Source organism: Vicugna pacos, chromosome 18 (genome assembly GCF_048564905.1).
Source record: "Vicugna pacos chromosome 18, VicPac4, whole genome shotgun sequence".
NCBI lineage: Eukaryota > Metazoa > Chordata > Mammalia > Artiodactyla > Camelidae > Vicugna > Vicugna pacos.
The window spans coordinates 19,919,211-19,943,106 of NC_133004.1; the positions used below are offsets into that span (position 1 = coordinate 19,919,211).

Consider the following 23,896-nt stretch of genomic DNA (forward strand, 5'->3'; position numbering starts at 1 on the left):
AAACAAAGGAGAACAGGTGTGGCAACTGATCCTGCAGAGCAGAGAGAGCTGCAGAGGGGGACCCTGAGGGGCAGGGAGTGTGTCCGTGTCCTGGGGCTGCTGTATGGGATGAACCCTCCAGGGGGTGGGAGCAGGAATATATTCTCCTGTGGCTCTGGAGGTCGGAAGTCCGAGATTAAGGTGTCAGCAGGACCACACTCCCCACGAAGGCTCCTGGAGAGGATTCTTCCTGCTGCGTCCAGCTCCTCGCGTTCCTGTAACAGCATCACCCCAACCTCTGCCTGCGTATTCATACGGCTTCTCCCCTTCCTGTGTGCGTTTCTTCTGTCTCATAAGGACACCTGTCGTTTAGGGGGGACGGTAGAGCACGTGCTTAGCTTGCACGAGTTCCTGGGTACAATCCCCAGTACCTCTGTTTTAAAAATGGACACCAGTCATTGGATTTAGGGCCCACCTGGATATTCCAGGATGATCTTACCTCGAGATCTGTAACTTAATTACATCCATAAAGATGGCTTTTCTGAATAAACTCACAGGTTCGGGGGTTAGGACTTGAAGGTGTCATTTTGGGGCCACCATTCTGCCCACTACAGACAGGTTTGAGAGGTTGCGGGGGTGTCCAGGGATGGTGGGGGGCTGGGGCAAGGTGCAGGTTAAAGTGAAAAGACTCGTGTCAGCCTGGATAGAGTCACCAGACCCCTGCCTCCTCCCTGACCATCTGTGCTGTGCACCGCTCCTGAATACCAGCCTGGCCCCAGGACATGGTTGGCTGGCTCTCTGGAGCTTGAGGTCCTGTGTGACTGTTGAGCCTTGACACAAGGCCAGTCTGAGTGGAAATCAACTGCAGGTGCAAGTTACACAGTGGATTCCAGGACTTAGTGCAAAAAAGGAGTGTAAACTACCTCACTAATCATCAGATTTTATGTACTTTATATGTTGAAATTGTAATATTCTAGATGGATTGGGGTAAATGTATCATTTTAAAACTTAACCTGTTTCTTTTTATTTTTTAGTATGGTTACTAATATATTTAATACTATGTGAGGGGCTTACATCATATTTTAAATGAACAGCATTGCCCTGGAGAAAGACTCCAGGTGTGCAGGCCCCAGGTGTGGGGATGGGGGACTTTTTTCCTTTTGATCTTTTTTATCTTCTGTTCTTTTTTAAAAAAGAACTTAGTGGAAGTTATACATATCACAAAATTTATTTTAAGGGTAATGTTAACAATAAGGTATTGAAATAAACGTCTACCTGTTGAACTGTGTGAATCTGAGGGTTCTGCCAGCTTCCAGAAGCAGCAGCCACAGTCAGGCACCTGCCCCCAGGTCGGAGGAGGGAGAAAATGTGTATTTATCACCAGGCAAGAGCCCATGACAACACGCCCCTATCCACATGGGAGATGGAAATCTGCCCAAATAGAAAAGAAATTGGGAGACAATGCAGAGGGCCAAGGAAAAGTTTAAAAGCATGCTAACTAAACCCTCGGAAAGACAAGAAAAGCTTTGTGTTCACAAGGCAAGAAGAAACGGGTGCTATGAAAAAAGGAATCATCAGAAAAGAAGAAGTTGCTCTTGGAAATGAAAAACCATGATTTAAAAAAAAATACCCAAAAAGTAATTGAACAATTAGATAAAAAGTAAAATAAAATACAAGTAAATAAATATCACAGAAAAGATAAAAGGTAGATTTGAAGCAATTGCCCAAAATTCAGGCCAAAAGACAAAGAGATAAAAAAAAGAGAGAAAATATAACTTTCAAGGTCAATCCAATGAAAAGAAACTGTAGCAAGCAAGACTACAGAAAATAGGGGAAGAGACTGTTAGAAGATAATCTAGGAAGGTCTCCCAGCCAAGGGCATCCATCTTGTCAAGACCACATGGCAGAGAGCACCGGTTCAAGGAAGGATTTGGCCCTTCATTGGTCAAGGACTTCCTTGGTCCAAGGTCAAGGACTGACTCCAAGTCTCATCCTGACAAGTGTCAGACACCAGGAGGAGAAGATCCTTTAAAAGTATCCAGAGAGAAAAACCTGGTCACGTGGGAAGGATGGAGACTCTCCCCAGAGAACTGTTGACCATCTTAGCAGCAAAATTGGCTGCCAAAGACAGAGAAACAAACCTTAATATTTCTGAATGAGATGATTTTCATATAAAACTGAGTATCTACAGTGGCCCACTAGATCAGAAGGTTAGAGTTGTGGTGCTGATAAAATTGTGCATCGGGCTTAAATGTGAGTCAACCTGGAGCAAAGAATAAAGGCATTTTTCAGATATGCACAGGCTTAAGAAATTTATCCTGTGCACTGTCTCTTGAGAAATTGCCAGGTGATAGGATTCAAGAAAATGTGGGGACAGAGGTGGAAGAAACTGGGAGTGAAGGCTCTAATCCAGGAGCATCCTGGGAGGAATTTGCAGAGTCCCAGCCAGGCGTTATCCTCCACTCTTCTCTCCAGTCACACCCACATCCAATCCATCCCGCCTGCTCCACGGAGATTTCCTAGACTGGCCCCAACACGCCACCTGGCCCACGCCGGTTCTAGCTCAGGCCGCCCCGCCGGGCTCCCTGCATTCTCGGTTGCCCCCTACCGTCCGTTCTCCTAACTGCACCCAGGGTGGACCTTCTAAAAGGAGACAGTCTTCGATTGCTCATTTTCTTACCCTTATTTTTCTTATCACTATTTGGCATCTAATATATTGCACATGTACTTTATTTGTCCCCCTTTGCTTCATTCTCTGCCCCGGAAGAGTGCTTGCTGAGCACAGCAGGAATTTGGTTAATGTATGTTGAATGAATAAATGTCCCCCAGGTTTTTCCTCAACGGCCGTCTAGGCTGAAATGGCACCTCCTTGCGAAATCTTCCCAGATCGTTCTCCAACACCATCAATAGGACCTTCTGCCAAGACGGAAGGTCCCATCCCTGCGCTATGCCTTAATGCAGCCTCTACCACAGGTGGCCATAGGGCCCTTGAAACGTGGCCAGCCACTGTGACCAAGGAACTGACACGGTGGCTGATGGCTACCGGGCTGAACGGTGCAGCACCTGTCCTAGCATCTATACCGCCGCACCCACCAATACCCGAAATCACCCCAGTTTCGATTGCTTCAATGCGGTGCGTTTCCCTGCAAAGGCTTAGGCCCGAGGAAAGCGGGACTCTGCCTCGGTGCGGGCGGCAAGACAGCACATGTGGTCGGTGCTCAGTAGGTGTTTGTGGATGCGAGCACGCGTGGGTTACGGATAGAACTGGGGCTTGCTAGCGGAGGGAGGGCGGGAGATCACTGCAGGAAGACGTCCACGGAGGTAGAGAGAGGGAAGGCAGACTTGCGCCTCTAGAAAGCCGAGGAACTGGGCTCCCAACCAGGTGGGGCGCAGCCCTGCCTATCATAAACCACACCCACGCGAGGCCCGCTCCTGCGCAAGCGCAGATGCTGCCGCCTGTTACGCTCCTCTTCCGGCTCGCAGATTCCTCACGAACAGCAGGCGGGGACTGGCGCCTCTGGCTCAAAAAATTCAGCGGCGGCTCTGCCCAGGTCCAGGAAACTCCTGCTCTGCAGCCGCGTGCGTTGGGCCGGGAACCGAGGGCGGAGCTGGGCCGCAGAGGCCGTGGCGAATCGGTGACCGATCGGCATTGGCGGAGCTGGCGAGGCCCGAGAGCGCCCCGGCGACTCAGTGGACCCGACGGGTGGGCGCTTCCCGGAGACCCCTGCCCTCCCTCAGGCTCCCTCCCGTCCCTCGAGGCCCCCTGCCCACCCCCATGGGGCCCCCTCCCTCCGCGCCTCTAGGTGGGCTCCACCTACACTCTGGGGAGCGGGCGTGGGGACAGGCGCTCTCTAAACAGTCTGCACACCCCTAAAGGGACCTGGCTGAACGGGGAGGGCCAGGCTCGTGGGGACCCTTCTTGGGCCCCTAATGCAGCTTTCTTTAGTGGCAGGGTGCACAGGTGACAGACAGGTGCCTACTTAATGGCACTGGTTCCTGCAGGGGTGCCCGACCCAAAGTAAATACTACCTGCAGATAGTTTTGGTTTCCGGGAAGGACGGGAGCTTGGCAAGGTGAACCACAGATGGATGCATCAGGGAGTTAGAAGTGCTGGCGGGTCTTCCTACCTCAGCACCACTGACATTTGGGTTTGGATAGTCTTTGGGGCCTGTCCTGCGTACATGTTTATGGGCATCCCTGGCCTCTACTGAGGCACTAGGGGCAAGGTAGCACCCCTGGTTTTGACATCTAAAGATGTCTCCAGACTCTCACACATGGTTGCCCTATTGCTGAAGGCACCATGGAGAGCCTCAAGCCATGAAATGGCTCTTGGTGAAACAGCGACGGATGCTGCCTGGAGGGAACACTGCTGGGTGACAGCAGGGGTGAGGAGGAATGGGGTCCCAGGAAGCTGAATATGAAGTCAGGAGGGTATGTAAAAAATACTTACTTATCCAAGTCTGAGTCCCACAAGGATGATGGTGGACTTGGACTTCTCACGTGCCTTTACCGTGAACTCCAGGATGGATCCCGTGCTCTCCACTGTCCGGCTCACTGTCCGGGAGGCGGTTCACACCCTTTCATCGTCTGAGGATGGGGGCTGCATCTTCTCCACTCTGGGATCCCTGAAGCGGTATCTTGGTGAAACGGAGAACCCAGCCCTTCCTGAGGAGCAGGAGGAGTTTGCCAGGATCCACTTTTCCACGTTTCTCAGATGCCTTGTCGGCAAACTGAGCCCAGACTGGCTGGAGCTGCTGCCTGATGGCCAGTTGGAGGAGCTGTGGGCCAGCTTCTTCCTGGAGGGCCCAGCTGATCAAGCCTTCCTGGTGCTGATGGAGGCCATCGAGGGTGCTGCCAGGTGAGTGGGGCTTGTAACATCTGAAGGATTTCAAATCAGCAGGTTCTCCAAATTCTGTGAGAATTCTGCATCCTGAAAAGTGAGAGTAAAACTGTTGCCCAGCAGAGCACTGAATTAAAACTGGGATGTGTTCATCTCTGGGATGGGAAGGCTCTAGCCCTCTGTCTTGCCGTGTCAGCATCTAAGGCAATGGGTCAGCTCTGGGCTTAGGTGGGATAGGTAGGCAGTAGGCATGGCCATCTTCCTGGGGCCTTCTCACTGTGTGTCTCCCAGCTCTGCTGTGAGGCACTGCAGCAAACGCACTCAGCATCAGGGCACACTGTGGTCCTTCCAGGAATGCTGTCATTTTGAAGCTGGGTTTTCAGGAGTTGCTGTGATAAAGACCAAGTACTGCATGGAAACCAGTGTGGAGCAGGACAGGAGGGTGGTGTTTCCAGTAATTCCAAGGTGGGGAAGCTGCATTGAGCCCACTGTTAAGTGTGGCTATTTGCATCTGCTCCTGGTTCAGCCCCAGCTTCCGTCTGATGAAGATGGCACGGCTGCTGGCCCGGTTCCTGAGCGCAGGCAGGATGGCCGCTGTGATGGAGGGGCAATGTCGACAGCAGATGGAGCCGGCCTTCCCGCTGCTCCAGGAGACACTCCTTAGCAAAGTGGTGGGCTTACCTGATCACCTGGGCAACCGCCTGCAGCGGGAGAACCTGGCTGGATTCTTCCCTCAAAACTACTTCCCTCTGCTCGGCGAGGAGCTCCTGCGGGCCCTGCAGGTGGTCGTGGAGTCTCTCCGAGGTGAGGCCCTTTCTTCCAGCCATCTCCTCCTACCGCCCACCGTCCCTCTGGCCTCTCCAGCCTCTGGGGACTTTGAAGTTTCTGGGTGGTGCCGTTGGTGGGTCAGACATTGTCTCCTGTGTGGGGTGGCAGCAATCCACCTGTGAAGTTTTGTTCACTTCTCGGCTGCCTTGGAGGTGAGGCTGACCTCTGATTGCAGGGGCAGTTCCGGGTTGGACGTCCGGTGAAGCCCAGGTGGAGCCGCTCATTGCCTGGCCTCACTCAGCATAAGGGAACATCCATGATCTGGAAACCAGAGAGCTCTTACTGTGCAGAGAGTCTGTCTGAGGGGGCTGCTGGCCATTGTCCCTGTCTCCTTGTCGGTGTGGGTCTGTCCCATGGCCATCATGGGTGGAGGAACTCCGTTCTCTGGCATCTGGAGGCAGCACTGGGGGCTGACTCTGAGGGTGCTTTCGGCGCCTGGAGACACTGAGAGTGGTTTGCCTCCCACCCTCTCGACTAATTACGGTCTTGGGACCATCTTAAACATGCCTTCCCCCGTGTGTTCCATGAGCAGGGAGAAGTCTGGGGGCCGTGGCAGCCCATGTGGAAATGGGAGTTAGGTGGTGACCTCAGGCAGTCAGGCTGGCTGAGCTGCCGCCTTTCCCCGCAGTGTAGGCCCACGCATGTCTGAGAGACACCCCTGGCTCCTCTGCCTCTTGACGCCCAGGAGGAGCCTGATCCCCCTATTCCTGTGCTGCCCCCACCCTGGCCCAAGCCTGGATTCTCACCACAGCCTCCCAAACAGAGCAGCTGTGTGGTGCTGTTAAAAATAAGGCATGCTGTGTTTCTCTCTGCTCAGAACCTTGTAGCTCTGCTCCTACCTCCTAGCTCCGATGTGTTCCTGCTTGGGGCCCATGGTGCTCCAGGCTCCAGTGCCACTTCTCAGGGCCACCTTCCTGGTCCCCCTGTATAGCGTGGCAGCTGCTGGCTCTTCCTTTCCCTGGACTGACCATCCACTAAGGCCCCGCCCTGTTGTCTGGCTTCTCCCCCGGAGTGAGCTTCAGACTGGGCTTGTCTGCCCCTAGCACAGCTGACCCAGTGCTCAGAGTAGTGGCCAACTTGGGCTGGGTTGTTGAGAGAGATGGACCTAAGGGTTGTGTCCTTGGACCTGGAGCCATACCCACGTCACGAGCCTTCTCTGCCCTCAAGGATGTGGGTTGTGAGGGTTCAAGTACCCACATTTCCCATCTGGTTAAGTGCATGGGCTTCGTTCCCCTCAGAGAATTTGGCCAACATGCTCTTCTCTTTGGGTCTCCCTGGGAGACTGGGAATGGTGGCTGAAGCCTGTGTTCTCATCCAGGTTCCTGGCCGGAATGAGTGGAGGGGTCTCAGGAACCGCACGCAGCCGAGCTGCCGCCCCAGGAGATGGCCAGGCGGTCCTTGGCGAGGGGACATGGCTGTGTGGTCTGTGTAGCACCCTTGTGCCTGCACACCCTCTGCTCCCACCAGTCATGTCCCCAGAGTGTCACTATCGTGGGTGAGGGAATCACAGTGGGGTGAGGCATGTGCCCATGTTTCTCCAGCTGGAGGGTGCAGACTGGATTCCTGCGGGGTTGCCCAGCCCCCTGCTCTGGCTGGGAGAGAGCGCCAGGGTATTTGAACGGGTCTGGAACACATCTCCTGTGCTCTGTAAGTGGCTGCATTGAATTCTTTGCAGGACCCCAAACACCCATCTTTAGACTGCAGATACTGCATTTTCATCATGTGTGGGGCCTGTCTGTCTCCTGGTCGGTCTCATCATCCTGGCTTTTCTGGGCCAGCTGCTGCTGCCAGCCCCCTCCTTGTCCCAGCATCCTCAGTTCCTCCCTGTGGGCGGCTCGGAGCCCCCACCTGCCCTGCATAGCTGACTGCCTGGGCCAGGCTCACCTCCTCCCTGGTACCCCGACAGTCTTCCCCACTTCGTAGGACTGTTGTGACCATTAAGCATGGGAACATAAGGCTTTTTAAGTGGTTATCTTCACTGGCTCTCGGAGTTAGGAACAGCACTGGTAAGGTTGGAATTGGACTGAATGAGCTGGCATCTTTACAAGGCTGAGTCTGTCTACCCAGGAGCAAGGTCTGTCCCCACTTGATCAGGTGCGTGTTGATGGCCTTACTGCCACTCCTTCCTGTCGCAGGTGGCTTGGACTGCTCCGTCTCCTTCCTGTCTCAGGTCCTGGGAAAAGCCTGTGTCCATGGGAGACAGAGTGAGTGTTCCTGTCTTGGGAGAAGTTCCTGTTGGCTGTCCTAGAGGGGGGCAGTGTGGGTGCCCTGGGGGGAGATTGCTGCGGTCCCCTCGCCTGGGCCTGGCCCTGGTGAGCCGATACTGGCTGTCCTGGGTCCCTGGGTGGGGACTGCAGTCATTGTCCACCCCACGGGCCCCGGGCTCAGGACTCCCACTTGCTTCCCCACAGAGGAGCTCCTGGGTGTGCTGGTGCCCCGGCTGACAGCGCTCACCCAGGGCAGCTGCCTCTGGCAGCGGGTCTGCTGGCGCCTGGTGGAGCGCGTGCCCGACCGGGCCATGGAGGCTGTACTGACAGGGCTGGTGGAAGCTGCCTCGGGGTAAGAAGCAAGGCATCCTTCCTGCTGCAGACACTTCTCTCCCAGGAGGGCGGGTGCTGGGGACCCAGATGATGCTTTATTTGCCTGTCTTCGTGGGGTCAGCACTCGCGGGGCATGAGTGGTGGCCCCTTGGAAAGGTGGCCGGTCCTTTCTTAGAGTTTGGCTGTGCAAATGCCCATGCTTCCTCACTGCTGACAGGGTTGGCCATCCTGGTCCTGCACAGCCAGGCTGGTCCTTTCCGCCCTCTGCCGGGGCTGCAGTGCCTCCTGTGCACATGTCTGCCTTTGTCTCTGTGCTCACGGAGGTCTGCAGAAAAGGCAGTGCTGGCTGGTCTCGGTGGTCATCCATGTGCCTCCAGATGGTCTCCCAGCCTGAGGGACCTGTTTCTCTGCCAAGGTTGTTTCCTCTGTGTTTGACTCTGCATTTCTTTGATTCTGGCTGAGGGTGTGTGTCTTGAAGTTATTGTGAACCATCTGATCATGTTGTTTTACTTGCCTGTGTGTTGGCTTCTCATGAGCAGAGGCACCTTAACACCGGCTCTCCCGGCTGTGCACGGGTCTGTGGCTTATCACAGGCATCTTGATGGCCACACGAGCCTTCCACACCATGGGTGCCTGAGTAGGGTTTAGCTTTCTCTGTCTCCTAGAGCTGCCGTGCTCCCTGCCCCGGAGCTGTAGGTCAGCTTGTATGGGTCTTTCTCCTTGACTTTTTCAGTTTTCTTGATTTTTTCTTTTTCTTTGAGTCTTCATGTTTTTGTGTAGAATGTTGAGGGACAAGGGAGGGGAAATGCAGCCCCACTTTCTCTGTGCTGGCTGGAGAGCGTGTTGGGCTCTCACTCGCTGAAGGAAGCAGGGGTCTCTTAGTCTAGATCTGGGTCTGCATACTAAGGCCTGTGGGCCGAATGTGGCCCTCCCCATTTTTAGAAGTAAAGTTTTATTGACAAAACAGCCCTGTTCGGTCCTGTATGTATCTGCCTGTGGCTGATCTTGACTACAGCGTCTCTGCAGAACCTGATGGCCCATAAACTTCGAATCTTTGCTTTCTGGCCCTTTGTGGGAGAGCTGGCTGCCCTGCTCTAGATGGAGCATTTCACCTGGACTCTGTCAGGGTAGGGCAGGGGCTCCCTGGTTCCTGCGTTTACTAGGAGGAAGGAGAGTCAGAACTGACTCAGAGCTGAAGCGCCTGCCTGGCTCCCCGGTGGTGCATGCGGAGCCCGGAGTCCAGCGCAGATCTGTCAGGACTTGGAGCTCATGCTTTTCCCTCTCGCCCTGGCTGTGCCCTACAGGCCTGAAGTCCTGTCGCGGCTTTTGGGGAACCTGGTGATGAAGAGTAAGAAGGCCCAGTTTGTGATGACCCGGAAGCTCCTGTTCCTACAGTACCGCTACACGGTGAGGGTGCCTGTTGCCCCAGGTCCAAGGGGGATGACTGTGACGGGTGGGGCTGGGGCAGTGCTTGGTTGCCCTGGAAACATCACTGTCCTTCAGCCCAGACACATTACCACTCCTGGGCTCCCTGGCTGGGTGTACCATGTCTGCCTGGCAGACTGACAGGACGCCTGGCTCTGTCGCAGACACCCGTGCTGCAGAGCCTGCTAGGGTACCTGGCCATGGACAGCCAGCGGCGCCCGCTCCTCATACAGGTAAGGAACCCTCAGGAGTTCCTGAGGTGGTGTCCTGGGACCACCTTGTGGCAGGAATCAGAGGGGAGAGGTTCCTGCCTGGGAGGGAGGGCGCTGGCTGGAGCCTCCCTGGGGCTGGTGAGGACAGTGGCACTGAGGCCCATGGGGAGGCAGGTAGGCTGTCTGACTGGCTGCAGCCCTCCAGGCATTGAAGGAGCTCCTGGAGACGTGGGGCAGCAGCAGTGCCATCCGCCACGCACCCCTGGCACAGCAGCACTACATCAGCAAGGCCATCCTCGTGTGCCTGGCACACCTGGGGGAGGCAGAGCTCCAGGACTGCCGGGACGGTGAGCAGGCGGGATGGGCACCCCATCCCCATCCATGATGCCCCCGGCACTCAGCCTGTGCACGTTGGTGCCTCCAGAGTTGCTGGCCAGCCTGATGGCGGGAGTGCAGAGTCATCTGGACAGCAGCCTGCCCGCCGTGCGCCGCCTGGGAATGATCGTGGCTGAGGTGGCCAGTGCCCAGATCCACCCCGAGGGGCCTCCCCTGAGGTTCCAGGTGAGCGACGGCTGCGCTGGCTGTGCCCTCCCTAAGCTACCATCACTTCTGCCCCGATGCAACCCGCTTCCCTGGATCCTCGTGGCGCATCTGTGTGTTGGCCCTGGCCACTTTGCTGAGGCCAGCTGGGTGGGGAGGCCTGGCCCCTCAACTCCTGCCGAGCACGTGACCCCGGATGGATTCCCTGCAGTGTTTAGAAGCATTTTCTCTAGACAAACTCTCAGGCCACTCCTCTGTCTGCTGAGCCCTCTGGGACATCCTTGGAGACAATGCCACATCTGCTGTGTCTCCAGGGTATTCCCAGCTCCCTCAGGAGGTGTGTGGCCCCTCCAGCCTTCAGCCCCCCAGTGCCACCCTCTGCGGAGGGGGACACTTTGACAGTTGCTCTTGAAAGGCCACTGGCTGCCAGAAGCTGTGATGGGGGAGCCTTGGAGGGGCCTGGCGGTGCTTTTCCAGTTGCTCCCGTCCCAGTCCTCTTCCTTCATCTGTGTCACAGTATGAAGAGGATGAATTGACCCGTGAGCTCCTGGCCTTGGCCACCCCACAGCCTGCGGCTAACAGCCCCTCGGAGGCAGGGTGAGGGTCTCCGTGCCCCCTGGTACCCACCTGGAGCTCTGGGCATGGTTGGCTGGCTCCTGCACACCTGTTACTCCTATCTTATTGTCACTGAGACAGAAGCTAAGACGAGGGTGGGGGTGGTGAGAACATTTCCTGAGGAAGCTTGGGTTCTGGGATCAGAAACTCCTGGGGTGACCCTGAAGGGTCCGTCTTTGTCCCCAAAGCCCGCCTGTTGCTCCAGTCACCGCAGAGACCCCTAACAAGGAGACGGTGAGCAGCGGTGGCCCCCAGGCTCAGTCAGAGGGCTCCGACTCTGAGCTGGACAGGTAGGGGGCAGCCCCACAGGTTGAGCACGAGGGCGCTGGTGGGACCAACTGGTTGGGAGCCAACTGGCTCCCTCTGCTCTCTGGGTGACCCGTGAGTCCCGCATGGCTGTGCTTCTTCCTCAGCGACGACGAGTTTGTCCCCTACGACATGTCGGGGGACACAGAGCTGAGGAGCAGCAAGGCACCTGTGTACGTGCGGGACTGCGTGGAAGGTGCGCCCTCCCCAAGGCCTGGGAGGCTGGCCCAGGGTGGGAACTGTCCTGTCCCATTTCTGCCTTCTGCCCAGTGCCCAGACCCTGGCCACCTGCTCTGCATCACGCAGGCGCTGACGGAGGCCATCTGGGTTCTGTGCAGCTCTGACCACGTCCGAGAACTGGGAACGCTGGGAGGCAACCCTGTGGGCCCTTGAGGGGCTGATCTTCAGGAGCCCAGCTGCCACTCAGGAGGTGAACGAGTCGGGGCCAGGCTGTTAGGGTCACGGGAGGTGGGCATCTTGGTGTGGACGTGTCCCGGCAGATCTGGCTCGCATATGCCTTGGTGGCAGGGCCTCTGGCTTGGTGGGAGGTGGAGGGTGCAGAGGCCCCGGCTCTCTGAGATGAGTGCCTTCTGTTGTGTACCCTGACCCCTGTGTGTAGGTGAGTGTGGAGCTGGCCAAGGTGCTACTGCACCTGGAGGAGAAGACGGGTGTGGCAGGATTCGAGGGGCTGCGCCAGAGGGCCCTGGTGGCAGTCACAGTCACAGACCCGGTGCGGGTGAGTCCTTGCAGCTGTGTGGTGTGCGTTGTGCTCCCAGGTAGTGCCTACACTGGGGCCCTGCCTCTGGGTTGTGGCCTACAGTGGTCTCTTGTCTGCCTGGTGTAGGTGGCAGAGTACCTGACCACACAGTTCTACGCCCTCAACTACAGCCTTCGGCAGCGCATGGACATTCTAGATGTAAGTGCGATGGACCTCTGTCCCATTTGTCGCAAGGTGCCCCAACGCAGGGTGAGGGGCGGCCTGGCACAGAGACCCTGGCAAATGTTGACCAGAATCTACATGGATGAAACCATAGGCTTCCCTGATACCAGATCTGAGAGGCTGGGACCAGTGTCTGTCTGATGTTTTCTTGACAGTGTGTGGGCTTCCGTGGCTGCGTTCTTTGTTCTAAATATTAAGCAACAGTTTTACTGGGATGTAATGCACATACCATAAAATTCTGTTTTAAAATAAGTAAAATGTGGTACGTTCATACAGTGGAATATTAGTTGGCCTTAAAAAGGAAGGAAATTCTGACATAGACTACTGTGGATGAACTTTGAGGACATTACACTCAGTGAAATAAGCCAGACACAAAAAGACAAATATTCTATGATTCCGCTTATATGAGACCCCTAGTGCTGTCAGATTCACAGAGACAGAATGTGGAAGGGTTGGGGTGGGGAGAGTCAGTGTTTAGTGGGAACAGAGTTTCAGTTTGGAAAGAAGAGAAAGTTCTAGAGATGGTAGTGGTGGTGGCACAACAGTGTGAATGTACTTAATGCCATTGAGCTGTACAGTTAACAATGGTTAGGATGGTGAACGTCATGGCATGCGTTTCATCACAGTTAAACAGAGACAGACAACGCTAGAGAGAAGTTCAGCATCTCCATGTTAACGGTGTAGGGGCATCTGGTACATTCCCGATGTTGTGTGACCATCTCGTGTGCCTACTTTCAGGACATCTTGCATCACCCTCAAAAGACAGGCCCGTGGAGGAGGGTAGAGCTCAGTGGTAGAACACGTGCCTAGCATGCATGAGGTCCTGGGTTCAATCGCCAGTGCCTCCATTAAAAAAGCAAGCAAATAAATAAACCTAACTACTCTCTCCCTCCCTAAAAAGAAGCCCCATGACACTCACTCCTTGGCCCCCAGCCCTGCAGCCACTTGTCTGCTCTCTGGATTTGCCTGTCCTGGGTGATTCCTAGAAAGGAGGTTCCATGTGTGGTGTCTGAGACTGGGCCCGTCCACGTGTGGCCTGGGTCAGAGCTTCCTTCCCCCTTTCCCGTGAGGACTGGACGGGCTTTGGGCAGAGAGGTGCCCTGGCCAAGGGGATGGAAGGCTCTGGCTTGTCAGCAAGGAGCGTGTTCATCTTTCCCTTCTGTCCCCCAACAAAGCGAAGTGAGCCTGAGGACTTGGAACTGACTTTCCATGGGGTTCCCAGAGGCTTCCCCACGCAGACCGCCAAGGCTGCTGGTGCCAAGGGGGCTTCTAGAGCACCTGCTTCACCTGGAAGTAGGGAATATGTCATCCCTCCCCAGTGTGACTGTGGCTGCCCCAGGTCTTTCCTCTCCTCTAGGTCCTGACTCTGGCTGCCCAGGAGCTGTCCCAGCCCTGGCGCCGCCGGAAGCCTCCCCAGCAGGGCCCCCCAGGTCCCGGCCCCCAGCCCGGCAGCCCCGCCACCCCCGCCTGGCGAGCAGTGGTGGAGGAGCGCATCAGGAGCAAGACCCGGCGGGTCTCCAAGGTAGGCTGGGGCCTGGGCGGGACCTCTGGGTGCTGTCTGCACCGAGGGGGCACCCATGCTAGTGTCCTGTGAAGGGAGAGTTTTTGGTACAAGTGAGTGATGTGACTGACTCAGACAGAAGTGGTTTTAAACCATGAATACACATGTGGGTGTGAAAACAGCCCCAAGAATCTTACATTAGCAAGGACTGGCCTGGCGTGTGCAGGGTCATCAGGGTTTGTCTAGGCCGGGGCTGAATTTGCTCCACGGGATGTCCAGCCACGTCTGGAGACATTCTCATTTCTCACACGGGGGTGGGTGCTGCCGGCCTCCCCTGCCGTACGGGGCTGTCCCTCCAGGAGAGCATGTGGCCTGTGTCCCTGGCATGAGTCCTCTGGGGGAGGGGCTGTGCTCTGTGCCCTGTGCCCAGTGTGGCACCTAGTGACCCTGTGTCTTTGGCAGGGGTCTGCGGGGCAGGGACCGGCCGCTGACCCCAACAAATTCAACTCAGTTGCTGGCTACTTCTTCTTCCCCCTCATCCAGCATTTCGACAGGTGAGTGACTTTTCTGGAGGCCTGTGATTTGGGGAATAGGAGCCCTGGACACCTGTGGGAAGGAGGGTTCCCAGGGTGGGGCTAAGGTGTGGTTTTGGGAGCAGAGGGGCCAGGACCTCTGCTGTGGTCGTTTGTAGCTTAAATTAAGTGAGATGAAGGCATTAGGTGTCAGGGTCTCCATCTCAGATGCCGGGTTCATGGTGGGGCCAAGGCAGAGCCTCACTCTGGTGCCTTGAGGAGGCACACACCCTGCCACCCCTCACTCCGTCCTTGTCCCGCCGCAACCTGAGCAGAGTATGGACATGCCCTGCTGCTGCTCACATTGGGTATGAGGCTCTGGATGGTGGGGAGGGCCCAGCCTGGAGCCCTTCCCAGCAGAGGTAGGGCTGGGGCTGCGCCTTTGCTGCAGTGGCCCTTCAGGAGGCGGCCCTGCGCCCTCACCCAGGCCTAAGCTTGCAAAGTGGCCGGGCGTCTGTCCAACACCTTCTCCTTCTGGGTCTGGATGCCCTGTGGGGACAGGCAGTAAGGAGGGGCATCCAGGGGATTGGGGTGTTCCTTGGTGGCCGAGGAGGTTGGGGAGCTGGCCTTGGGGTGCCTGGCCTGCACCATTCACTGGGTTCTGTGTTGTAGACCTCTAGTGACCTTCGACCTTTTGGGAGATGACCAGTTGGTTCTTGGGAGACTGGTGCACACCTTAGGGGCCCTGATGTACCTGTCTGTGAACACCATGGTAAGCTGGGACATGGCATGTGACAGCCCCACCTCGCGTGGAGTCTGCGCCATGGTTCTGTCCCCACTGTGGGCCTCACCTTGGGACAGGAGTCTTTGGACCCAAAGATGGGGTCCGAGGCAGGGACTGCTGGGTTCTAGCACCCTGCCCACTGGCTTCTGCCCTTTTAGGTGGCTGTGCCCATGGGCAAGGCCCTGCTGGAGTTCGTGTGGGTCCTTCGTTTCCATGGTGACGCGTGAGTGGCTGCAGGGCTGAGGACACTGGGGAGGGGATGTCTGAGTCCTGCTGAGAAGTAGACAATGGGAGGTTGGTGGCAGCTCCCAGGTGTGGCCAGGACGTAGCTTGGAAGGGGACCAAGCTGGAGCTGAGTGTGCTCTTGTGGCTGGTGGGTTTTCCCTGACCTGGGAGGGAGAGTGCCGAGTTGGGGCCCCACTGGGCTCAGCCCTCCCACTGTCTCGGCAGCTACGTGCGCCAGGGCTTGCTGTCTGCTGTCTCCTCCGTACTTCTCAGCGTCCCAGCCGAGCAACTGCTGGCAGACCTGCCGGACGAGCTGCTGGAAGCCCAGTCTTGGCTGGCAGGTGAGCACTGGGCCTGCGCTGCAGTAGTGAGGTGGCAGGAGGCTGGCGCAGCCTGGAGGGTCCAAGTGGCCGTCAGCTCGTGGAGCAGCACAGGGCTGTCCCAGCCCAGGGTGAGCATCGCTCTCCATCTGCACACTGAGTGTCCCCCAGCATGGGGATGGGGATAGGGACATGGGTGCTGTTGGGTCACTTTGGGGAGTCCTGCAGGGGCCCTGAGAGAAGGTGCTGTAGTATGAGAGATGATGTCTGTATCATTCTAGAAAATTCTATGATCTCAGAAATGTTACAGGTGTCACACAGCGAGCACAGTGACCCTCACTAGATGACTGGCATTTTGCTACAGTCCGACTGCTGCCCCTCTCCTACATTCTCTTTAAAAAGCCTCTTAGGATGCTGCTTTGACCCCCACCTGTAGGCACTTGCGTGGCACCGTCAGAGCCACCACACCCGCGTCTACTCTCAGGGCTCCTGACTCAGCTGCAGCTACACTCGAAGGCCTGCTGGCTCTGGGGGGCTTTCTCTCCATTTCTGCCAACGCTGCCCATCAAGGCCGCTCACGAGCCTCCCACATTGGTGGTTTGCAGGCCCATCCGTGAGGGCATCTCTGATCACAGCCGGCGCTCCGTGTCAGGACGGCTCAGGGCTGTGTGCCATGGGTGTGGGTGCCTCCCCAGGCCGGGGCTCCCAGCCCCAGGGGGTAGGGAGCCTTCTGCTGGTGTCTGCGGCGGTTCAGGGGCCGCTGGGGCTCCTTCAGGAGCCTTAGATGAAGGACAGCTGCGGGGCTGGACCGCTGGGCGCTACGTGACACTGCCTGCATGTTATCCTGTCTTTGGCAGACGTGGCCCAGAAGGACCCGGACGAGGACTGCAGGACGCTGGCAATTAAGGCGCTGCTGCTCCTGGAGAAGCTCAGAGACAAGCTCCTCCCACCCCCGCCTCCTTAGTCACAGGAGGGGAGGCCCCACCTAGTGCTGGAGGCTCAGCCACTGTCCCCAGGGCCTCTGGGCTCTGCCCCCCAGCTGGTGGGACTCCAGGAGGGACTCCAGGAGAGCCACTGTGGAGTAGGGAGGAGGAGCTGCAGTTCAGCCTAACGCATCCGCCTCCAGACTGGTAGAGCTGGGGGCTGCCGGGCCGGGGGCTTCTTGGCGAGCGCCCCCAGCCCCTTTCCTGCCCTCAAGGCAGGTGACTTTAAAAACAGCGGAAAAGAGGCGGGAGGGTATAGCTCAAATGGTAGCATGCATGCCTAGCGTGCACGAGGTCCTGGGTTCAATCTCCAGTACCTCCACTGAAAAAAAAAACTAGTAATAAATAAACAGACCTAGCGACCCCCACCACACACACAAAAAACAGCGAAAAAGGGAGAATAAAGGAAGTGCAGGAGCTCTTTGTGATTCTCACTCCCGCGGGGACCCTGGTGCCCAGACAGGCCCTCCGAAAGGGGAGGCACAAAAATGGGGGCAGGAAGGGGACACAGACCTCTGAGAAAACAGGCTTTATTTGGAGAATGTCGGCAGCTGGTGGACAGCGCAGGGGGTGGGAGAGTGAGCACCCCTAGTCACGATGCAGCCCCGACAGTCCCTCACAGTGGGAGCTGGCGACACGGCCTGGCCCTGTGGTCAGACACGCTGCCAGGCAGCCCACGTGGATGCTGGGATGAGCGGCGGAGAACACATTGATGTCCTTAGTTTATGAAGCTCTGGAAGTTTCTCAGGCTTCACGATCTGCACTCTGGGAAATGTAACGGGAAAATGAATCAACTTCAACAAAAACCTGAATCAACTTCAACAAAAACCTGCAGGGGCCAGAATCACAGAGGTGGTGGCTTAGAGACACATTCCCGCTCTCCTCGGCAGGCCAGTGTGTCTTCCACAGCTCTGCCCATGGACTTGGACACTTCAGAAACTTCTTTAAACAAGAAAGTCAGGTTCTTGCTCCTGGGATGGTGGGGAGGTACCGGAAGAGCTCCGGCAGCAGCAGGCTGAGCCCTCAGGGGCCGTTCACCTCCTCCGTCACCTCCTCATCCATCTCCTTGTGGTCCTCCATGCTGTGGTGGCGGGTCCTTGCGGGCACAGCGCGCGTCAGAGGGATGCCCAGGCCCTGATGCACAGCGTCCACGGTCTGCTGGCTCACATAGTACGACATGTTGGTGGAGGGAAGTTTCCTCCGCATCTCCTCCAGGTACTTGTAGGCCTGGGTAGCACAGAATAGCTGTTACTGGTTAGCGCCCAGTGAGAACTGAGGGCCCAGCCCTAGGGTCAGAGGAGAGCCGGTCCCTGCTTCTTCAGTGAGGAGTGGAGGGATGCCCTAGGTGAAGGGACTGAGGTGACTTCCCAGCCTTTCCTAGGCATGGCAGTGTCTGAGCACCGTGCTGCTCAGGCTCTAAGAGTCAGTGCTGTGGGCTGTGATCACTATTCCTGAGCAGGTCCAGCCAGCTTCCCTGGAAAGTCCTGTGGGCGGCTGGTGTACAAGGACCCTGTGTGTGGGAGGGAGCCATGCTCCTGGTAGGATCTGCCCACTCTGGATGCACACAGGGAGACCCTAAGGGAAGGAAGGATTCATGTCTTCCATGTTTCATTCACTCATTCACTCTGGGGTGTGTGCTTATTGGCCCGGAGGGAGGCAGCAACATATAAATGGTTTGTCCTGTTTGTTTTGATTAGGCATCAAATTTACCGCAGTTAATTGGGCCTGTGATTAGTGAGTCTCGTGTGCATGGTCCTTGGTCTGGCTGGTGAGCTATAGGATTGTCAGTGGTTTTCCTGTGGGACTTGCTCTGGTCCCAGCAGTGGGAGCGTGTGGGAGAGTGTGAGCGCTACACAGCAGCTCAGGAGTGGAGGCAAGACAGGTATGTGCACACTGGCCACACCTGCTACACCTGCCCTCCCCATGGAGGGCCATGCACAAGCATGGGGGGGAGCAGGGCCACGTGTGGCATCTAGGGTTTAACCCCAAGGTACACCGTGTCAGTTCAGAATGCACTGTGAGCTTGCAGAGTGCAGGAGCTCTCAAGCTACCTGGGAGGACACATCCAGGCGCCAAGAGGCTTCCGTAGGTGTTTGCCAAGTGCCAGCTGTGAGCGGGCACTGCTGGGCACCCAAGACATGAGTACAGGGAAGACTTGAGGCCAGGCAGGGTCGGGGCTGGAGGGAGGCGGTTGTGCAGCTTGGGGCTCAGGGTACCCTTCAGACCTGGCACCGCACATAGACTGCTTTCCTGGGGATTCAGGGAACCGCAGTCCCCAAGGCCGGCACAGTCCACTAGCCACGTTTCTGAGGTGACCTGTCAATTCCTGTCTCATGAGCACTTGGGAAAGGAAGACAAGGGAGCCTCAGTCTCACCAGGAACTACCCGCCAGGGATGGGCTGTGGGCAGAGCACATGCTTGTAGCAAAGTCTGGAAGACGCCCTTTGGAAAACAAAGGACAAATGCAGCTGGGTGGGACTCTGGTGTTGGTTACAGAGAAATAAGATTGAAAAGAACAAGGAGAGAGGCTGCGGGTGAAGGCAGAGTAACTGGTATTAGACCAACCAGCCCACACAGCTGATAAACTGGGCAGAACATAAAAGGCCCTGCGAAACAGCCGTGGGCAGGTGGATCCTGGGTGAGTTTCCTGCTTGTAACTTTTGCCTCGGGGAGGCCCCAGTCAGGGCCACTAGGGGAAGTGAAAAGGCACATAGCAACCCCACACCGTTTCTGGCAGAAAGAACCAGAATCAGAACTGGATCCAGCGTAGCAGCTGGAATATGAGGAAATGTGAAGACAGTCGTAGAGTGGGAGCCCAAATTCCTGATCTCCAGTTGACCCTGCACTCTGCGCGTGGTGGGGCCAGGGCAGACTCCAGGAAACACAACCAGAGTGAGAGTACTAAGCAGAGATTCCAGCTGCTGCCCACTACTGCGGAGGGTCTAGGTTGAACAAAGATGATTGCCTAGTGAAAGGGAGGGAGGGAGGGAGAGAAAGAGAGTAAAAAAAGAAAAATAAAGAGTAATACTATACTCTTTGGAGGAACATAACAGAATGCAGGATCTCTAGAATGTGTTATCCACGATGTCTAAGATACAAAACGGTTGCTAGACATTAAAAGAAACAGGAAAAACTGACCTATACTCGAGAGAAAAGACAAATGATGGAGACCAACTCAACACGATCCAGATGTTTGAATTAGCAACAAAGACGTTAGAGCAGCAATTCTAACTATGCTCAAGTGTATAAAGGAAAATGCGGCAGCCTAATGGAAAACAGTATGGAGATTCCTTAAAAAACTGAAAACACTTACCCTATGACCTAGCAATTCCACTCCTGGGCATATAACCGGAGGAAACTAATTTGAAAAGACACATGCACCCCAATGTTCACAGCAGCAATATTTACAGCAGCCAAGACATGGAAACAACCTAAGTCTCCATCAACAGTTGACTGGATAAAAAAGATGTGGTATATTTATACAATGGACTACTACTCAGCCATAAAAAGATTGAAATAATTCCATTTACAGCAACATGGATGGACCTGAAGATGGTCATTCTAAGAGAAGTAAACCAGAAAGGAAGAAAAATACCATATGATATCACTCATGTGAAATCTAAAAAAAAGGCAAATGAACTTATTTATAAAACAAAAACAGACAGACATAGAAACAAACTTGGTTACCTGGGGAAAGGAAGGGATAAATTGGGAGATCGAGATTTGCAGATACTAACTACTATATATAAAATAGATGAACAACAAGTTTCTGCTGTCTAGCACAGAGAACTATATTTAATATCTTGTAATAACCTAGCATGAAAAAGAATTTGAAAGTGAATATATATATGTGTGTATGTGTGAAACATCATGCTGTACAATAGAAATTGATACATTGTAAACTGACTATACTTCAATTAACATTAAAATTTAAAAAATGAAATGTTTTTAATAAATGAACAAATAGGAAATGTTAGCAAAGAAAAAGAACTAAGTTTAAATTCTATAACTGAAAAATCAAAATCTAAAACGAAAAATTTGCTGGAGAGCTTAACAGCAGATATAGACAAGAAAAGTCAATAAATTTGAAGATTGTTACAAGTTTTATACTTCAAATAATAGGGAAAGAAGATTAATAATAATAAATAGTAATTACCAATGTTTATACACTTAATATGAAAAGGCCTAACATTTCATTGGAGGCCCAGAAAGAGAATAAGGTAGAAGAAAATATTTGAGGGGGAAATAATTACAGATTTCCCAAAAACAATCACAAAAGGAACAGACTGTTTCCAAGTTATATACCCTCATCCTGGAACAAAGCTCAACAATAAAACAGCACACACACACACACACACACACTCCATCAATCAACAACCTAAGCCATTTACAATGTCCGGAATTAAATAAATAATTACCAGGCCTGCAAAGAAGCAGGAAAATATGAACCATAATCAAGAGAAGAATCAATTAATAGAAACAGATATGGAATTGACACAGGAGTCAAGGACTTTATAATAGCCTTATAAATACTTCATGTGCTCAGGAAGGTAGAGGAAAGAGTAAGCATGATAAAGAGAGACACAGAAGACAAAGGGAAAGGCCAGTTTAGGCTCGCGGAGGTGAAAATCATGTCACGGAGCAACACGAGCAGACAATGCAGAATGAAGACTGGTGAACTCGAAGCAATAACAAAGCAACTCACCCAAATGAAAAACAGAGAAAAAAATCTGGGCAAAAAGGAGAAGAGAATCAGCTAAGCTGGGGTACAATGTATACCAGTAACTGGAGTCCGGAAGGGGAAGGGAGAGAGGGGACTAAAAGGGAGCTCCCTACAGGCTGCGAGAAAACACGTCTGATGGAGGATGTGTAAAGTCCACAATCAACAGTGAGGCGAAAAACACCCAGTAAAACAGTGGGAAAGGATTTGCACATTTGCAGGAGGAGAGAGGTGCTTGCCACCGGGCAGTAGGAGGTGCATCCCAGCCACGGTAAGACACCAAAGCACACACACCTACATGTCGGCCATTGCACGTCCCCCAACACTGAGACGTTTCTAATCAGATTGGGGTGGCATTAGCAAACGTGATTTTTCTGATACGTATAATGAAATATGCTGACGTTTGCATAACTCAGTGAACCAGTATTTTCCACACAACCACCATGATGTTATAGAATCATGTGTGTGTAAGAGATCCAAGACCGAGCAATGGGTATTAAAATAACAAGTACAGAAAGTACAGGGATGTGGTTTTGGATTCCTCATCATGACTAACTTAAGAAACACCACACTGTGTGTGGAGTGTCGGGGTGTCAGAGAAGGGGGGCCACAGAGCTCGGAGGAGCTGCTGGAATAGCCTCTCATTTCCACCTGCTTGTTGGTGGGGAGCTGGCCTTTCATTCTATATTTCATATTTCAATTTAAAAAAACCTATTTTAACAAATTGAATGCAGAAGCACAAACCAAGACTTTGCCCATCCTCTTATTAAAGAGATTGGCAAAAATGTAAAATAAGGCTACTTTTCTCACTAAATTTCTTTGTTTTGGAAAATAGTTATTTTTAATGAAAATATTACCTATTTTAACATATAGTGGGTTTATTTTATTTTTAAATGGATTAACACATCTTTCACAGATTTATTAGTTTCGTTTTCTAATACACCAAATATTGGTAGATATAATCCACATAAATAAAAGCTCCTATGGTCCTCAATAACTTTCCCAGAGGAAAGGGGTCCAGAGACTGAAATGTTTGAAAACCACTCTGTTAAACTGAATTGTCAAAAACCTTTCACAAAGAAAGGTCCAGGACCTGTGGGTTCCCTTAGGCATCTATCCAACATTTAAGGAAAAAGTAACGCCAGTCTTACATAAACGAAAATCCAGGAGTTAGAAACCCCAAGTGTTAGCACACTGAGGAGTGAAGGGGCAGGACAGGATGTCTGTGCCTCTCAAATGGCTAAGAAAACTCCCATTTTATTTATAAAAGGGAAATTTAAAAACATATCGAATGAATAAATAAATGTGGCAAAATGTCAACAAGTGGTGAATCTGGTGAAGGGTATACTTGGGTTCTGTTATTCTTGTACTGTCTTAGTATGAAATTATTTCAAAATAAGAAAGGCTAAAAAGTCAAAAACCAAACCAGAACCAGGGGAGGTGCCTCCCCTAGTGTGAGCTCTGGGGGGAGGGTGGGGACCCCCCCAGGTGGGGACCCCTCCATCACCCCAGGGAGCTGGCCTCACCATCTGCAGCTCCCCCATCTGCATGTGGCGCTCCACCAGGAAGCCGTACACATCCCCCACGCGGACAGTGCTGTCCAGGTCTGGCTCCTCCAGGAGCAGCTCGCACTGCTTGACTGACTCCTTAGGGTCCTCAGTGTACATCCTGCTGGGAGCAGAGGGAACCTGAGCCTGAACCAAGGACATGGGCTGCATGTCACAGGTCAGGGCAGGCACTCAGCGTGGAGGATGCGACTTTTGTGAAGATAATGCCCGTGAATTGCTGGTTCACAGTGCTGGTAGCACACTAGACTCTGTAGAGCAACGGTTTGTCAATTCCAGTCCCCTCCCAGGAAACAGTCTAGAGGAGACAGGGACACAGGGGGCGAGGGGTGGAGCAGGCCATGTTGCCAGAGTCGGCATGGACAAAGCCCAGGGTGGTGACACAGAGCATCTGCCATGGTAAAGTGGTATGCATGTGGGCAAGGTGGGCCCAGGAGGCCTTGTGAGCCTGCCCGGAGTAGAACTCAGTCTGGGGCTGGTGTCCGGAGTCCCTGGAGAGGGGCCTGCCCTCTGGCCCTCAGGAACCCCCCGCCCCATCCACAGACGTCCGTCCTTGACTGCACAGGCCCTGCTGCCAATTCTCCTGCCTTCTCCCTCCTGCAGCCCAGGTTCAACAGACATTCTTGAATTTACAGGTCTGAGTGGGGAGTATGCTTTAAAAAGAGCCCCACTTTGTAAACAGTGTGCAAATATTTTTGGCACTCTTCTTTCAAAAAAGCCTGTTCTCAGATAAGGAAGTACTTTTATTGGTTTAGGCAGGGGCTGAGCTCTGCTGCTCAAACAGAGGCTCTCAGAAACGCTGGATGATTTGCCGATATGTAGGAACTGGGGTCCTGTGCACATTTAGATTTGTGGCTTCTAGAACAGAGACGGCTGCAGCCCGAGCCTCTGCCCCACAGTTCCCTTCACCGGAACCACCTGCTAGCGCCCTGCACACAGCTGAGAAGGCCCAGGCCCCTCAGACACACCTTCTCCCCCTCAAACCCTCTGCCAATGCACCTGAGGGCCTGCGTGGGGAGGGTGGGGTGGGCAGAGACACCTGCAGGCCTGCGTGGGGCGGG

General features: G+C 54.1%; 2 protein-coding genes across 7 annotated transcripts in view; one reads left to right on the forward strand and one right to left on the reverse strand.

Moving 5' to 3' along the window:
- The first annotated feature begins 3,436 nt into the window (after window positions 1-3,436).
- On the forward strand, window positions 3,437-16,967 carry TELO2 (telomere maintenance 2). Of its 2 annotated transcripts, XM_072942378.1 has the most exons (22): window positions 3,437-3,682; window positions 4,275-4,410; window positions 4,502-4,837; window positions 5,346-5,623; window positions 7,783-7,851; window positions 8,059-8,206; window positions 9,492-9,594; window positions 9,777-9,845; window positions 10,030-10,171; window positions 10,249-10,385; window positions 10,882-10,961; window positions 11,168-11,269; window positions 11,393-11,481; window positions 11,624-11,715; window positions 11,905-12,021; window positions 12,130-12,201; window positions 13,583-13,747; window positions 14,189-14,280; window positions 14,911-15,010; window positions 15,181-15,245; window positions 15,473-15,588; window positions 16,425-16,967. In XM_072942378.1, exons 2-22 carry the CDS (start codon window positions 4,397-4,399, stop codon window positions 16,529-16,531), a joined length of 2,493 nt encoding a protein of 830 aa, XP_072798479.1. In that variant the 5' UTR covers window positions 3,437-3,682; window positions 4,275-4,396; the 3' UTR covers window positions 16,532-16,967. The 2 variants fall into 2 exon arrangements, with proteins under 2 accessions (XP_072798479.1, XP_031542967.2); XM_031687107.2 differs by lacking the exon at window positions 4,275-4,410.
- Window positions 16,968-17,064: 97 nt separating this feature from the next.
- The window catches only part of IFT140 (intraflagellar transport 140), a 69,875-nt gene continuing 63,043 nt past the window's right edge, over window positions 17,065-23,896 (reverse strand). For 4 of the 5 annotated variants that reach the window (XM_072942377.1, XM_072942374.1, XM_072942375.1 and 1 more), the window contains 3 exons: window positions 22,797-22,941; window positions 17,589-17,777; window positions 17,065-17,315 (listed from right to left, as the gene is read on the reverse strand). In XM_072942377.1, coding sequence (XP_072798478.1) covers window positions 17,295-17,315; window positions 17,589-17,777; window positions 22,797-22,941 — 355 coding nt within the window. In that variant the 3' untranslated portion in view covers window positions 17,065-17,294. The remainder of the gene's footprint in view (window positions 17,316-17,588; window positions 17,778-22,796; window positions 22,942-23,896) is intronic. The other variant, XM_006204391.4, reaches the window with a different exon arrangement.